This window comes from Erigeron canadensis, chromosome 4 (assembly GCF_010389155.1).
Source record: "Erigeron canadensis isolate Cc75 chromosome 4, C_canadensis_v1, whole genome shotgun sequence".
Classification (NCBI taxonomy): domain Eukaryota; kingdom Viridiplantae; phylum Streptophyta; class Magnoliopsida; order Asterales; family Asteraceae; genus Erigeron; species Erigeron canadensis.
The window spans coordinates 237,338-253,018 of record NC_057764.1 but is presented as its reverse complement, the minus strand read 5'-3'; the positions used below and the strand labels follow the sequence as shown (position 1 = coordinate 253,018).

The window sequence follows — 15,681 nt, the reverse complement described above, 5'->3', positions numbered from 1 at the left end:
CACTGATGTGACTAATTTATACCCATTACCCACATCGTTATTGGCCATTTTACTATATGTTTTAAGTCGTTTTTGTATGCATTTGGCGCGTTTATGGTGTTTGTTAGTGTTTACAGGCTCTAACTGACAGGATACGCGTTCATTTGGTACATTTTCGGATGATTATTGGCCCGGAAGTGCGTTATGATGTTGAGAGTTGAATTGGGTGGAAGAGACGGCAGAGTTTGACGAGTAATCGAGATCGAAAGAACTTGGCTCCACACAAGTACAGGACTGCGCCGCAGTGGAGATGTATCGAGTCCACTGCGCCGCAGCCCAGATCCACGGAAGTTTATTGAAATCATTTGACTGCGCCGCAGTCGGGAAGACACGAAGTGACTGCGGCAGGAGGCCGTGGATTCATACTGCGCCGCAGTGGTGGTCACACAAGCCACTGCGCCACAGTCAGCCGAAGTCAAAGTCAAACCACACCTCACTGCGCCGCAGTGAAGGGGGGCTCAACTCCACTGCGCCGCAGTGGGTGCACGGGAAAACAAGACCTGCCTTGTTTTTTCATCAGATTTTGGAGGAGTATATATAGCAAACCCTAGGTCGAAAATTAGCTATCAAAAATCTTTCTATGAGGTGTTCTACAAGGGTTCTTCTTCCTCCAATCAAGATTATTTCTTAGGCGGACTCGTTGAAGATTCACGGGCACCCATCTAAATCGTATCTACTTATTGTCTTGCAATTTATTTTCATCAAACGATTGGTACATCATGTTTCTCTTCTATTTTATTTATTATTGTGGATTGATCATGAGCGGCTAAACGTTTAATCATCCACCTTGATGAAACGAGACTGATAATGTGATTGCAATATTTTTAATTCAATAGGGTTATTTAATTATCGTTGTTCTGTGATCTTGATGATGTTAATTATTTTTATTAATTAATTTTGATATTGGTTGCGTATAATTCTTCGTTGGTGGTACCAGTTGAATGCATATGTGATTTTAAAACGGTTACTTGTCTATAAGTAATTATCACTAGTTCATGGTATGATAGTGAATATCATTTTAAGAAAAGATTAATTTTGTCAACGTGATTGATATCGGTTGGTGGTACCACGCTATTGTTACATAGGTTCAATTGATAATTCGATAGTCAGTAAAACTGATTGTTAGAAGAATTGTCTTAGTTTTGGTGGTACCGGCTTGGGTAATTTACTAGCAGTTAGGTGATTCGGTATTTTGTTCACGGTTGGTGGTACCACGTGAGTATCTTAATCTTGTCACGACTATCTATTAACTCTAGAGAATTTGTCCTTAATCAAATGCAATCACATTTGAAGTCGAGGGAAGTCAAGGTGGATGACTTTTAATTATATTGTCTGAGGTTTCTTTTCAATTTATGCAATTATTTTGCAAACCAATATACTTTATTTGTCAAAAGGATTTTCGAAGCAACACCCGTTTTTCCAAACCATTTAATGAGCAACTAATCATTTCCAATCCCTGAGAACGAACTCAGACTTATCTCTTAACTATATTACAAACGATCGGGTCCACTGCCCGTGAGTGCGTAGTAGTGAGTTTTTAGGTAGTTTTAGTTTTATAAATTTAAAGCTCGATTTTGCACATCAACCACAAATTCATCATAAATGCAACGAAATCTTGTGTTGTTAGTGTTTAAATAACTAAATCTCATAACAAATAACTTATGTCATCAAGTATCCAAGAAATTTCATGTTTCAAGTGTTCTTCCATCTTTAAAGGCTCCAAGAACCCTAATTCGGATTTTTGAGTGGTAGGTCGAATTGGTAAGTGTTTCATAGCTTAAAATGTTCCTTCTACATTCTAGAATAATTCCCCGTTATAGATCTAAACGTTTGGTGGTCGAATTTGGCGTAAATTGTGCATTTAGCTCAAAATTTGTTTTGAATTGAATCTTGAGAAATGGAAAGTGGGTTTATGTAAAAATATGTTTTTATGACTTGGTTTTACTAGTATGAGGTTGTGTCAAAGTGTCAAAATCGGATTTGAAGTGAAAGGGATCGAATTGGTGTTGAATTTGGACCAAAAATCGTTTTCCAGAAAATGGTTGTTTCTAGGCCACCATATCTTACGCCAAATCCACAATAAGAGACGTCGCTCTCTTTTTGCCTTACGCCAAAACCCTTCTGTTTACACTAGAACTTTAACTTGAGACGCCAAAACCACATTTTCTAGACCACCATCTCTTACCCCAGACCCAACATAAGAGACGTCGGTCCCTAAACTCAATTTTCCCAGCTTTCGTTTATGGTTTGCTTAGCAATCACTTGTAACTTAATGTAGGACACCTTATGATGATGAGATGTTAATGTAATGTTTGTGATCGTTGTTCTCTCCGCTCACCCGATTAAGCTCATTGTAACGACTTCTAAGGCTAAGGTGAGTTTCGTAACCCCTACGTTTACCTTATTTGGGGTGGAAAGTCTACTTGCTCGTTAAACGTTTGTCGGTTGATACAATTGATTATGATATGTAACGGGACGTTAGTTTATCTATGTTGTTTGCTTGTAATACATGTTAATGGACGTTTATATGTGATGAAGGACGTTATGTTGTAATGTACTAAGACGTTTATTGTATACATATATTATGTAAGACGTGGACGTGGACTGTGGATTAACGAATCCACACCCGATATGATCATTGCCACATTATAACAATATTTTGTTAAAACGTATATTTTTTATATTACGTAAAACGTGGACGGTTGATTAACGAATCCACACCCGGCATGATCATAACCGTGGATACCGGTTATTTAACCCGCGTAGTGGACAATTATTGGACGATATTATATATATATATATATATATATATGGGACGATTATTGACGTTGACGTTGACTTGTATTGATTTGTGATAACATGAAGCCTTTTAAGGTTTCCTTGGACGCGATTAGGTATTTCTAATCCTCGTATATCGTTAATGGTTGTTATCATGATACTTAATTTTCATTACTTAAACCTACGAACTCGCCAACTTTATGTTGACACATTTTAGTACACTTGTCAACTTTTAATCAAAGACGTATTGGGTGATTGCTTGATTGTTTTCATGCTAGGATTGGACTATTTATGGATCCGTGATTCATTTGATCCCGCTTATGGGTTCTACTTAGGATCATTTACCATTTTTTGAACTATTCTCTTGTAAACATTGGATGGACGTGCTCCTTGTGCATTTTTGTATGATTCCGGTATTTGTAATTGATTGAATAGTATAAATTGTCCAATCATTTTTTGCATTTAGACTTGTCTCTATTTAATTTCTATGTCGTGTTGTGCTTAGTACGTAACCCTCGTGATTCCGCCTTGTTGGGGTGTTACAGTATCATAGTTAGTATAAGCATCCAATACAAGATATATGTGGTAAATTAAAAATAAATAAATTTGATGGTACTATTATTATTTCTTTTATATGAATGTTTATGATTGATCTAGTAAGGTGTATTTTTTTTTTTTAATTTATCGGCTATCTAGTATGGTGTATACTTCATGCTAAGAACTCATTTTTGTGTATATTTTATATACGCCATTGAATGACTGCTTAGTTGTAGTCGACTAATGTCATGTCATATTGTCATGCCACATCAGATGTCACGTAATACCAAGTCTTCATCTACTCATTTCTTTAGTGAGTAGCTACTTTCATTAAAATCACAAAACCACAATACAAATATCAATATCAATAAAACAGGGTGTTGCTTAAATTCTCACTTTGACAAATAAATTAAAATGAATTTAAAAGACAAAACTCATAAAAGTAGAAGATAGTTTCAGACAATATAAATAAAGATCATCCACCTTGAATTCACTAGACTTCAAACATAATTGCACTCAATTAAGACCAAATTCATTTGGGCTGAAAAGATAATCGTAAAGGGATTAAGGTGCTCACGTGGTACCACCAACCGTGAGCAAGTTACCCGATTACCTAAGTTGCTAGTTAAATTACCCAAGCCGATACCGCCAATGCCTAGACAACCTTACAAGCTATTAGTTTGTTTGACTATCGAATTAACAATCATGCTTATGAAGATACCGTGGTACCACCAACCGTTATAAAACACGTTGACAAAGTGACTCCTTTTATTAAAATGATATTCACTATCATACCATGATCTAGTGATAATTGCTTATAGACAAACAATCATTTGAAAATCACATATGCATCCAACTAGTAGCACTAACGAAGAACACACATGCCACCAATATCATATTAATATATAAAAAGGAATTAAATCATCAAGATCTCGGCACAACGATAATTGAAAACAACTCTTTGAATTAAAAATATAGCAATCACATCATTCGTCTAGTTTCATCAAGGTGGATGATTAAACGTTTAGCCACTCATGATCAATTTAAAATAACAATTAAAATAAAAGAAGAACATGATGTACCAATTGTTTGAGAAATAGAAATTGTAAGACAATAAAAGTAGATACGATATAGATGGGTGCTCGTGAATCTTCAATGAATCGGAGGAAGAAATTCTTGCTTTGATCCTTGAAATAACCCCTTGTAGAGCAGCTCCTAGAAAGAATTTTGATAGCCTTTCGAATTAGGTTTTGTTTTCTATTTATACCCCTTGGAAATCTGATGCAAAAGTCGGTCAAAACTCTTCAGGTCCGTGCTCTCACTGCGGCGCAGTGGGTGAGTGATGCCCCCACTGCGGCGCAATCTAAAATAACTGTTTGGGTACTCGTTTTCCACTTGTCTGACTGCGGCGTAGTGGGCTTTGGTCACCTCCACTGCGGCGCAATCCAATCCTTCTGACCGAATGTGCTTTATTCCATTAGCTGACTGCGGCGCAGTGGGCTGGTGATGCTCATACTGCGGCGCAGTCCAATTCTTCTGGTCCGCGACCACCTCCGTTTAACTTGTAAACTCGCCAAAATCTTCTATCTTCTCAACTTAATCAACTCTTTCGATCTCATGAATCAATAACTTGACCAAAAATCATCCGAAATTGTGCTAAATGAACACATAACCTGTTTAGAGCCTGAAAACACTAACAAACACCATAAACGCGCCAAATGCACATAAAATTGACTTAAAACACTTCATAAAATGGCCAATAACGATGTGGGCGATAGGTATAAAATGGTCATATCACCTACCAACATGATTTCTCGGATCGGTCCAGGTTGAGTTTTCAAGTTATTAAGTCGACCCACCAATCAAAATTTTAAGTTTGTTAATGATATTATTGATAGTTTTTTTAAAGTTCAATGAATTGTTTAAGAGAAACGTATTTTTTTGGTAGTGAACATCTAGTTATATAATATTTGAAAATAGTCAAAATATTGTATTACTTGGGTTATTCTATTCAATCATTTTTACAAAACACTTCATGCCAATAATAAGATAAAGTCTGTTAATCAATTAGGGCTAACTCTTCAACTTTCGATAGCCGATTTCACTAAAATGTGAAATGTCGCGAGGATGGAGTATAAACAAAAACAACTTTATAAACGTTTTATAAACACACGTACCATTATATTAAGCCTATTTCACTAAAGCGTGAAATGCCACGAGGATAAAGTTTAAACAAAAACAACTTTATAAATATTTTAGAAACACACGTACCATATCAGATTATTTTCTAATCTTAGAACAATATATAAAAGATAAATAAACAAAATATAATTTCTTAGCTACAAACAAAATATAATTTGCCTTTTGATTTTTTTTAATATACAGATGTATTATAGAAGTATGAGTTTATGAATGTTAAGTTATATTAAAAGATTTTGAACTCATTAAGAATTTGAATATATTTTTATAGTTTTTCTTTAAATTCAATTGTTACCAAATATAAAAATGACATTTAATAGTTTCTAAATATAATCCAACTAATCATAATACAAGAAAATAAAACTCTCAGCCAGCCAATCAGAAGCGAGAGAATTCATTTTTTTCTCTCTGCTCTACCGGCAATATATATATATATAATAGCTACACCTCTCACGAATAAGCTACTTAATCGTTGATCATCGCCTAACCTAAGGGCACAACACAATTTCTACCAAACAAGTGCTAACTATTGAAGCTAATTGAGATAACATGTTAGGGGTGTTGATTTGACAGGTTCGTCACCCATGACACAGACCGGTATGGCCGACTTTGTGCCTAGTAGCGTGGTGATTGATGCTGCACAATGTAAACGCGCCAAATATAAGACTAAGTATGCGGATATTGGATATGGATTTATTTCCTTCGCATTCTCTTCTTTTGGTGAACTTGAAAAGGATGTCGTGACCATACTGAAGCGGATCCGAAAGTCTCCGTAACTAAAGACATTGGAGCACGTACGGCTGCTCATATATTTAGTAGGATTGGTTTTGCTATAGCTAGAGGAGTGAGGGCCCAGATAGTATCTTGGCTTCTCACTAATTTCTTGTAATTTCTAATAAAATGATGTTTATAATAAAATTTTAAAAAAAACCACAACAATAATAATAATAATAACAATTTATATCTATCTATACCATACTACCCTTTCACTTTCAAGTAATTAAGATTTTGAAATAATCATATTACCCATCTTCTTTATTCACTAATTTAAATATCTTAACTTATATATACATATAATACCCTTAATGGAATTAATAACATAGATTCTCCAACCATTAAAGAACCATATTAACTCCTCTTACATCAATTAATTTACATTCACCACCACGCCGCCACCACCGTCACCGCCACACATCGCCACCACCACTGCCTTTGTCGCCACACCTTCGTCGCTACCACCATCACCGTCGCATCGCGCAGACATCCGTCTAGTATCTATAATGTATAGTACCTTAATATAGGGGAACCTTCTTCTGAAAAATCTTAAAAAATGAATTGATATACCTAAAATACTTCTTTATTATATTCACTAATCTAAACATCTCTACCTAACATGTTTATAATACCTTTAATGAGATAATTTACGACATAAATCCCTCAGCCTCAAGATAACTACACTACATTCTTTAACATCAATTACTTTTACATTCATCACCATTGCCGCCCCCACCACCATCGTTGCCAACACCACCGCCACGACCGAAGCCACGCGTCTCTGCCATAATAAATAACTACTATCGCCTTTCAAAAATCTCCTTTCTCACAAGAAACCCGTCACTGCCATCACCATCCTGCGCCCTACTACTATCGCCGTTGCATTGTGCGAGTGTATGCCTCATAATAAATAAATAATGGTAACAAAAATAATAAGAATAAGGTGTAAAATTGAAGTAATATGAATGTGCAAGGAGAAAAAGAATAAAAAGCAAAGAAACCGGCGCGTGTTGTGGATTGGATGTTAACGGCGTTGAATGTAATAACGGCAACCTGCCCAAACCCAAAATCTAAATCAAAATCAAAATCAATAATAATACCCCCTCAACAAACAAACCGATCTATTCATCCTACTTCTATCTTTATCTGTTTCTCTCTCATCTCTGTCCTGTTTTCTCTCTCTCTCACTCACTCACACATATAACATGATCATCTCCAAATAATATAATAATAATAAATAAAATAATAATATTAATATATAAAGTAATAATATGTAACAATAATAATATATGTTCGTGAATTTAGGGGCACTTGTCTTAGTATTACTTGTTCCAATTTATTTCAACAAACTTTCTCCTATTTTCAATTCCAAGATTAATAATAATAAATAAAATTAAAGAAATATTATTGTGTATCAGATAAAATAATAATTTGTTTCGGCGTATTATTCTTTTCTCTTTCTCTCTCTAGGCAGGAAGGCTGCTGAGAAAGGAGTTTTAGAAATCTCGGCATTTGTTTTATTTATTTATTTATTAATAAATGAATAAATAAAATTGGGGCAAGCAGTACAGAGGCAGAAGGAGGTGGTTTCTTGTGAGTTAAAATTGATTAGGACTTTGCTGCTGTTGTTGTTGTTGTTTTTGATGTGATGTATATAATATATTAATACGAGTATTAATTAATTAATTAAAATAAAATGATTTGAAGATGATGATGAAGTAGTAATTGATGAGAATTGAGATTGATTGAGGTGAAATCTATCTTGTTGTAATATAAATTTTTTAAATGTTTTTTTTTTCTTTTTTTTTCATGTGGTTAACGTGTAATGTAGGAAAAAAGGAAGTAGGAAGAGAGAGAGAGAGAGAAAGCATCAAAGAAAAGAAAAGAAAAGAAAAGAAAGAAGGGGGTTTGGAGGTAGTTGCTGCACGGCACAGAAACCTAGATCCTTTCTTCCTCATCTCTCTCTCTCTCTCTCTCTCTCACCCTTTTCCGTAATCCATTCTTTCTTTATATTCTCCCCCCCCTCTCTCTCTCTCTTTAATTATCTCAAATTTTCAATCTCTTTGTTGAAATTAATAACACACACAAAAAAAGGTGTTTGTTACTGAATTTCATTCATGATCCTTTAACTGAATTACTTGCTCTCGTATTTATATATGCAATTTGGTAACTGAATTTAGCTGTTAGAGTTCAAATCAAATTTAGTTAGTTACTTACTTAGATCGGAGGAGCCTTTTTAGTTTGAATTTTCAGCTCTTAAAACACAATTCTGTTAATTTCTGCTTGTTAGATAGATAGATCGGTTTTTGTTTCAAACTCTCCTCTGGATACATAGATTAGAAGATTATTAGATGCTTCTTTCCTTTTATGTCTTTTTTTTCATTTCCCTTCTCTTTCATAAATAAAATAAATTATAATTAAATAACCAAATTAATAATTCTCTCTCTCTTTATTTTTTATTTTTTTTGTTGTTGCTGAATTCTAATTGTGGTTGAGAAACACTGATTGAATTTCTTTGTTAGTAATCAGTTGATAATTAATTTAATTTAGGTGGAGGGCGGGGGAATAGAGAAGCATCGTCATGCCATCTGAAGAAGTCATTGGGGACTCCCATCCGTCTTCCGACCAACTTCAACTTCCTCCTAACGAGGTACACCAAAGCTTCCCTTTCCTTTCGTGTTTGTTTTGCTTGCTAAATTTTACGCCCATTTTATTTTTTTACAATAATTTCACTTAATATTATTCATTACTAGAGGTGGAGTACTACTATATTTCTTACTTTTAAATTAATGAATATCAAATGTTTTCTCGAATTACTTTGACAAATAATGACTTCATTGATTCAACGTTTATCATGCGCCTTGACTGCACGCATCAGCAAAACCCATATCATCATTTTCATCATATTATGTAGTAGTATAAAAATTTCTTCACTATTGATCATATTATATATTCTTGCAGAGACAAGTTGGGTTTTGGAAGACAGATGGTCTGCCTATCAATCATGGTGACGATTCCACTGAAAGTTTATTCATTTCTTTAAACACGACCATCGTCATCAATATCATCACCGTAATTAAACTTATTTGCTTTCAGGTTTAAATGACAGCAATGCATACACAGTTGGTGACTCATCGTTCCCCCGAATCGATAAACACATGTCACCTGATACTCGTATGTTGAACCACTTTGGCGTCCCTGCTATTCGTAACCACAACCATGACCGTATATTTCATCATATCAGCTTAGACAATAACGCTGCAGCACCCGGGGCAACAACACTTGCCCATTCTCTGCGCAGACCTCTCGATAATAATAATAACAATAATATTATTAATAATAAGGGAAATAGACCAAATTTGGATGTCAATAAACTTAATGTCATGGGTCGTCACTATGAAAATGGCCTTTTTTCGAGCTCATTATCGGACCTTTTCACTAGAAAATGTAACTTCTCTTCCTCTTTTTTCCTCATTTTCTTTTCAAAGCTATATACCTAAGATGTAGAGACCCTTCTTGGTTATCATGACAAAAAGGGATTCTAAAATTACAATTTAGTTTTTATGTGGTAGTGTGTTTGACTCCGTTTATATTTGAAATATGGGAAGAATATGTTTTGGAGTTCAAATAATTTGCTTTAGTATATGTTCGCTGTGTACTTAAACATGATTATCAATATATCTCGTGCTGTTTTTTTCAGTTCATGAATGAATTTATGTTTTCCAACTTGTTTCATTCTGTAGTGAGATTATCATCAAATAACAATATGTACGGTCATTCTGTTGGTGATGCTGCTGCCTCCCACTATGAAGAAGAGGAGCCATTTGTATCCCTTGAAGAGATTGAGGCCCAAACTATCGGGAATCTCCTTCCAGATGATGATGATTTGCTGTCTGGCATGACCGATGGGATTGACTATAAGGTAAAACCAGGTAGTGGAGATGATGCTGAAGAATTGGACTTTTTTAGCAGTGTTGGAGGGATGGAGTTGGGAGAAGACAGTGGACAAACTCAGCCGGGTGGGGAACACCCCCACCCGTCAAGAACCCTTTTTGTGAGAAATATTAATAGCAACGTTGAAGATTCCGAGTTACGAATCTTGTTCGAGGTATGTTTGTTTCTCTGTTTTTGGATTTATCCAATATCTCTTACTAAGTATTGGTTTGCACCATAATGAGAACAATAATCTTGCAGCAATATGGAGATATTCGTACTCTCTACACAGCCTGCAAACATCGTGGCTTTGTGATGATATCATACTATGATATAAGAGCAGCCCGACGTGCCATGCAAGCACTCCAGAACAAACCACTAAGGCATCGAAAGCTTGACATACATTACTCGATTCCCAAGGTTTGCTTTTTTCATTCTTTCCAATACCTGTGTGTTTGACTTAGTAACTCAAAGCCTACTTGGTTTCAGCTCTTCATCTATTCGTTTGCAATCATAGTTACAGACTTTAGAGTTTGGACAACTTTCAATGAATAATTCATTTAAAACTATACTGTAGCATTGCCAGAATAGGAGGCCAGCTAGACCAACAATATTTGTCCCATTTTATATCAGTAAACTATATTTATTAATAAAAGGTCACCCCCTTGTTAATCTTACCAGCCATTATTACCTTTGATCTACTGTTAACATTTTAGTGAATAGGGAAAGAAAAAAAAATTTCGATTAGTTTCTCTGAAGCACTAGTTAATTTAGCTACTTTACCAGCATTACATGCGTGAGCCCCTCTTGCCGTATTCAGAGTCTCAACGAGAGTCTTGAATGCTTTGAGAACCGAAACGTTGTAATTTATCTTAGAAAACGTATGGACTGTGTTTCTTGTTGGATATATTGAAGTTTATATATTAAATTTGGAGCGTCAGGATGTTTGCTTAGCCATGATATCTTCTTAGAACATGTGAAAATGCTTGTGGATTGATTATTAAATGAATTTTGCTATTATGCATTATCTGTTTTAACAACTAAATGCCTTGAAATTAATTATTAAATGAATATCACTATTATGCATTACTTGTGGCTTCATTATTCCCATCCAATTTTATTGAAGCTGACAATAACTCCATAAAATAGGATTTTGTCAATCATGGACAAAATGTGAAAAATAGAATCTTTGTTGTGGAGAGGAACCAAACTTGGATTGTTTCACTAGATTTTTTTATTCCATGTTATGATGGTTTACGTCTGAAAATCTTAAGAAACCATCTGTCATGTGTTTTATGTTAGTTCACTCTGCATTGGTCACATTTTCAACATGTGTGAAGTAGAAAGAGCTAGATTTTTTTTACCAATTAAGAAACTGAAGTTTAAACCGCAAGAGGACAACTACTTCTATTTTCCCCGTTTTTGATAAATGCTAATTGGCCTGATATATATTGGTTGCTTTTTTTTTGTTGCTAGGATAATTCTTCAGACAAAGATGTTAATCAAGGCACTGTTGTAATATATAACCTTGATCGTAATGTAACTAACGATGAACTGCGTCATATTTTTGGTGTCTATGGCGAGGTCAAGGAGGTAAGACTGATTTGTCATTTTTGTATTGATCATGGTATGACATCCATGTTTATTTAGTTGGGTAATACTGGTTCTGTGACGCAGATCCATGAAGCTTCACAAGGAAGTCGGCACAAGTCTGTAGAGTTTTATGATATAAGAGCTGCAGAAGCTGCTTTGCGTGAATTAAATAAGAGTGACATGGGAAATGAACAGACGAAGCTTGAACCGAGTCATCGTTCTAAACGGTAGGGCTATCTGTGCATTGTATAGCTTTATATTTCGTTTGTTTATTCTATTTATAGGTAAAAATCTCTGAGCCATTTACCTCTAAACGGTCCGGGTTATATGTTACTCGTTATGGGTCAAATTGGGTAAAGTAGACACTTTAGCTAATTAGGAATCAGGAAGTTGCCCAAAGTGTATTCACATGCATAAAACTTCCTAAGAAAGTAGATTATTACTGTAATAAATATGCTATTGTACTCATGTTTTTAGCCACTAATAATTCTTTAAATTCAAGACTGAAAAATTCAGTCCTACCTGTCCCATACTAAGATTACACTTTTTGACATTTGAGTATGAAGTTTAAAGTTTGATCGAGGTTATAAATATTAGATTCTTATGATGTCATTTTTTGGCAGCATTAACAGTGTTTTTCCAGAGCTGGATGTAGATGAAACTAGTGCTCTGCTGCAAATGTGTAGTCCTCCTACGGATTTCACTAGAGACATTTCTGGTACAAGTCACACCACTCAATTGTCATACTATAAAAGACTATATCTGATACAAATTTTTAACAGGACCAGTCTCAAATGTTCGGGTTACACCTGGTACCATAGATCACAGAACTCTCGTGGGTGCGACCATATCCCCTGCCACTCAACTATTAGACGTGGAACTCCACCGTGGCATCCCAGCTAGCGTATCCAACAGTTTTTCGTCTATCATTGGATTGGAATCAGGTGGCATGCCATCTGGTCAACAGAGCCAACTGAAATATGATTACAGGAACACACCAAATTATCACCCTCATTCACTTCCGGAGTATCAAGATGGCTTAACCAACAGTATTTTAGGTAATTCTCCTAGCACCATGACTGCAAGTTTAAATGGCAGGATGCCTGAAAGGGTGGGAACTAGGCAGTTCGACAGAATCAGTGGCTCAATTGGACGCTCACTTGAACTTAATGACAATGGTATGTGGTGTCAAAACCTTTATATACACGCTTTATTTTTTTTGTCGTCTTAGTTTTTAATGTAACTTGTCATATGGAATAAATTTAGTTCTTGGAATGGAAAGGAATGACGCAAAACAAAATCATTCCTTTCAATGTGAATCAAAACAAGCATTTTCTGGCACCAAACTTTAGGAGCATCTCTTTCTAGTTAATTAAATATCGTTTGCTAATAAGGTTATCTTCAGTTAGTTTAATCGCAAAAGAAAAAGACACCAGATTAGTGTGTATAACCTCTCGCTGGTTTTTGGAATTTGACATCAGGAAGTGTTTTCACACCAATTCGCTAAATACTGAACATTGTGATTATCATGCCTTTGACTGGTTAGTATATAATTTCCATTCTCAGTGTTTGGCTCCTCCGGAAATGCAAGTGGCTCCCCTGCCTCTCATCATTACATGTGGAATCCTTCTCATCAGCCGCAACATCATAACATGATGTGGCCCAATTCACCATCGTTGATGAATGGAGTTGGCAATGCTCATAGTCTTCCTAGAGCGCCGTCTCATATGGCGAACAATTTTCTGCACATCAACAACCATCATGTGGGGTCAGCACCGTCTGTCAATCATTCTGTCTGGGATAGACGACACTCTTATGCTGGGGAATCCCCGGACACGTCTGTTTTTCATCCTGGTTCTCTTGGGAATATGAGGGTTCCGAGTAACTCACCACATCCACTAGACTTTGTTTCTCATAATATCTTTCCGCGTATGGGTGGAAACTCTATGGACCTGCCAATTCCATCTAAAAATATTGGATTAGCTTCCCATCATCAAAATAATGTAATGTTTCCTAGTAGGGGACAACTGCTTCCTATGATGTCATCATTTGATTCTCCTGGTGATCGTGCTAGAAGTCGTAGAAATGAAGGGACCTCCAATCAATCTGACAACAAGAAACAGTTTGAACTCGATCTGGACCGTATAATGCGTGGGGAAGACAGAAGAACCACTCTAATGATCAAGAATATTCCTAACAAGTAAGTATAAGCTTAACATCTAGTGACCCATTTCAAGTCTCATATCTAGTTTGCCTTTTTTTGTAGAAATTTGGTAGTAAGACGAGTTTTTTTTTCAATACACGTTTCTCAAAATGTAATTATTCAATGTTGGAAATTTTAGGTACACTTCTAAGATGCTTTTGGCTGCAATTGATGAACGCCATCGTGGAACTTATGATTTTATCTACTTACCTATCGATTTCAAGGTTAGTAATTTTCCTGCATTTGATGTTTATGGAGCCAGAATAAGAGATAAGTTCTTACATAATTATAGGTTTTATAGTTTTATACCATGTATGCATATGCAACCATGAGTCTTGGAATTAAAAGTCATAATTTTTTCTTTTGCAGAACAAATGCAACGTGGGTTATGCATTCATCAATATGACTGAGCCTTCCCTTATTGTTCCATTTTATCAGGTTTGTGTTTTATTATGATTTTTTCTTTCAAGGTGAACTATGTTATAGATGACCAATAGGCTAAGACCAATGCCTGAATGATATATTGATATGGGGGCCAAACATGACCAGTCTTAAGCATGAGTCTGTAATTTCAGGCATTTAATGGGAAGAAGTGGGAGAAGTTCAATAGTGAAAAGGTAGCATCCCTTGCATATGCTCGCATACAGGGAAAAGCTGCACTCATCGCCCACTTTCAGAATTCAAGTTTGATGAATGAAGATAAGCGTTGCCGTCCCATCCTTTTCCATACAGATGGACCAAACGCAGGGGATCAGGTATGCCATAGCTGCTTAAAATTCGTTGACTGTTGCAGTTTTGGCAAATATTAACGAGGTTTGAACACACCTTTTTCCTGTGTAGGTACCTTTCCCAATGGGTGCTACTGTTCGATCAAGAGTGAATAAAAATCGTAACAACACCAATGACGAAAGCTCACAAGATGTGGGGAATGGAGAGGCATCTTCGAATGGCGGGGACTCCTCTTCAGGTTCCACTAAGGATTTCGAATGAGAGCCCATCTTGATCCTTTTTGTTCGTGCTAAGTGCTAACCTTACTTTCTAGATAACGGTAATTAATTGAAGCCCGCCTCAAGTTTTCTACTGTACATTGAGGGGTGGGCGAGGGATGAGCAGGTCATAAAACAAATGACAATTAATTTTCTGTACTGGTGCTCCTGAGGAATGCTTCACCGAACTCAAAGGGAGGATATGAGGCTTCTAGTTTTTAATGAATTAGCTGACTGGTTTTTCCTTCCAACACATCAAGTATCCTGTTTTTGACCATACAGTTAGGGAGAGCGCTGCTTGTCATTTTCTTAATTTTTTCCCCCCTTTTTTTATTGACTTTTATGTTTTGTAGAAGCCTGTATCAAATTCTTTTTGTTTCTCGCATTTGCTTGACCAAGTTTTTGAACAATTTGTAATGTTTGTTGTTAAAATAAGAATATACTAGATTAAAAAAGAAAAAAACAAAACAAAATCAAGAGCCACATGCAATTTTTACCCATCTGATCTGACACGTACGGTGTAATCATATTGGGGTCTGAATATCACATGTGTTGTGTGGATGGGGAATCTGACAATCTCCGAACCATTGTACCCATGGTCCTACCATTTTGGGATTTCCGGGTGGTTCATTACTTGTA

The 15,681-nt window shown here is 35.8% G+C and overlaps 1 protein-coding gene across 3 annotated transcripts; it reads left to right on the top strand.

Moving 5' to 3' along the window:
- Positions 1-7,572: 7,572 nt before the first annotated feature.
- LOC122595008 (protein MEI2-like 4) lies at positions 7,573-15,515 on the top strand. 3 transcript variants are annotated; one of them, XM_043767288.1, is made up of 15 exons: positions 7,573-7,920; positions 8,878-8,977; positions 9,289-9,334; positions 9,424-9,774; positions 10,071-10,435; positions 10,522-10,680; positions 11,737-11,853; positions 11,938-12,080; positions 12,486-12,571; positions 12,636-13,031; positions 13,420-14,053; positions 14,196-14,280; positions 14,426-14,494; positions 14,632-14,811; positions 14,897-15,515. In XM_043767288.1, the coding sequence occupies exons 2-15, from the start codon at positions 8,909-8,911 to the stop codon at positions 15,044-15,046; spliced, it is 2,850 nt and encodes a 949-aa protein (XP_043623223.1). In that variant the 5' UTR covers positions 7,573-7,920; positions 8,878-8,908; the 3' UTR covers positions 15,047-15,515. The 3 variants fall into 3 exon arrangements, with proteins under 3 accessions (XP_043623223.1, XP_043623222.1, XP_043623221.1); XM_043767287.1 differs by having other exon boundaries at positions 7,574-7,910; positions 12,477-12,571; XM_043767286.1 differs by having other exon boundaries at positions 7,574-7,920; positions 12,477-12,571.
- Positions 15,516-15,681: the final 166 nt, after the last annotated feature.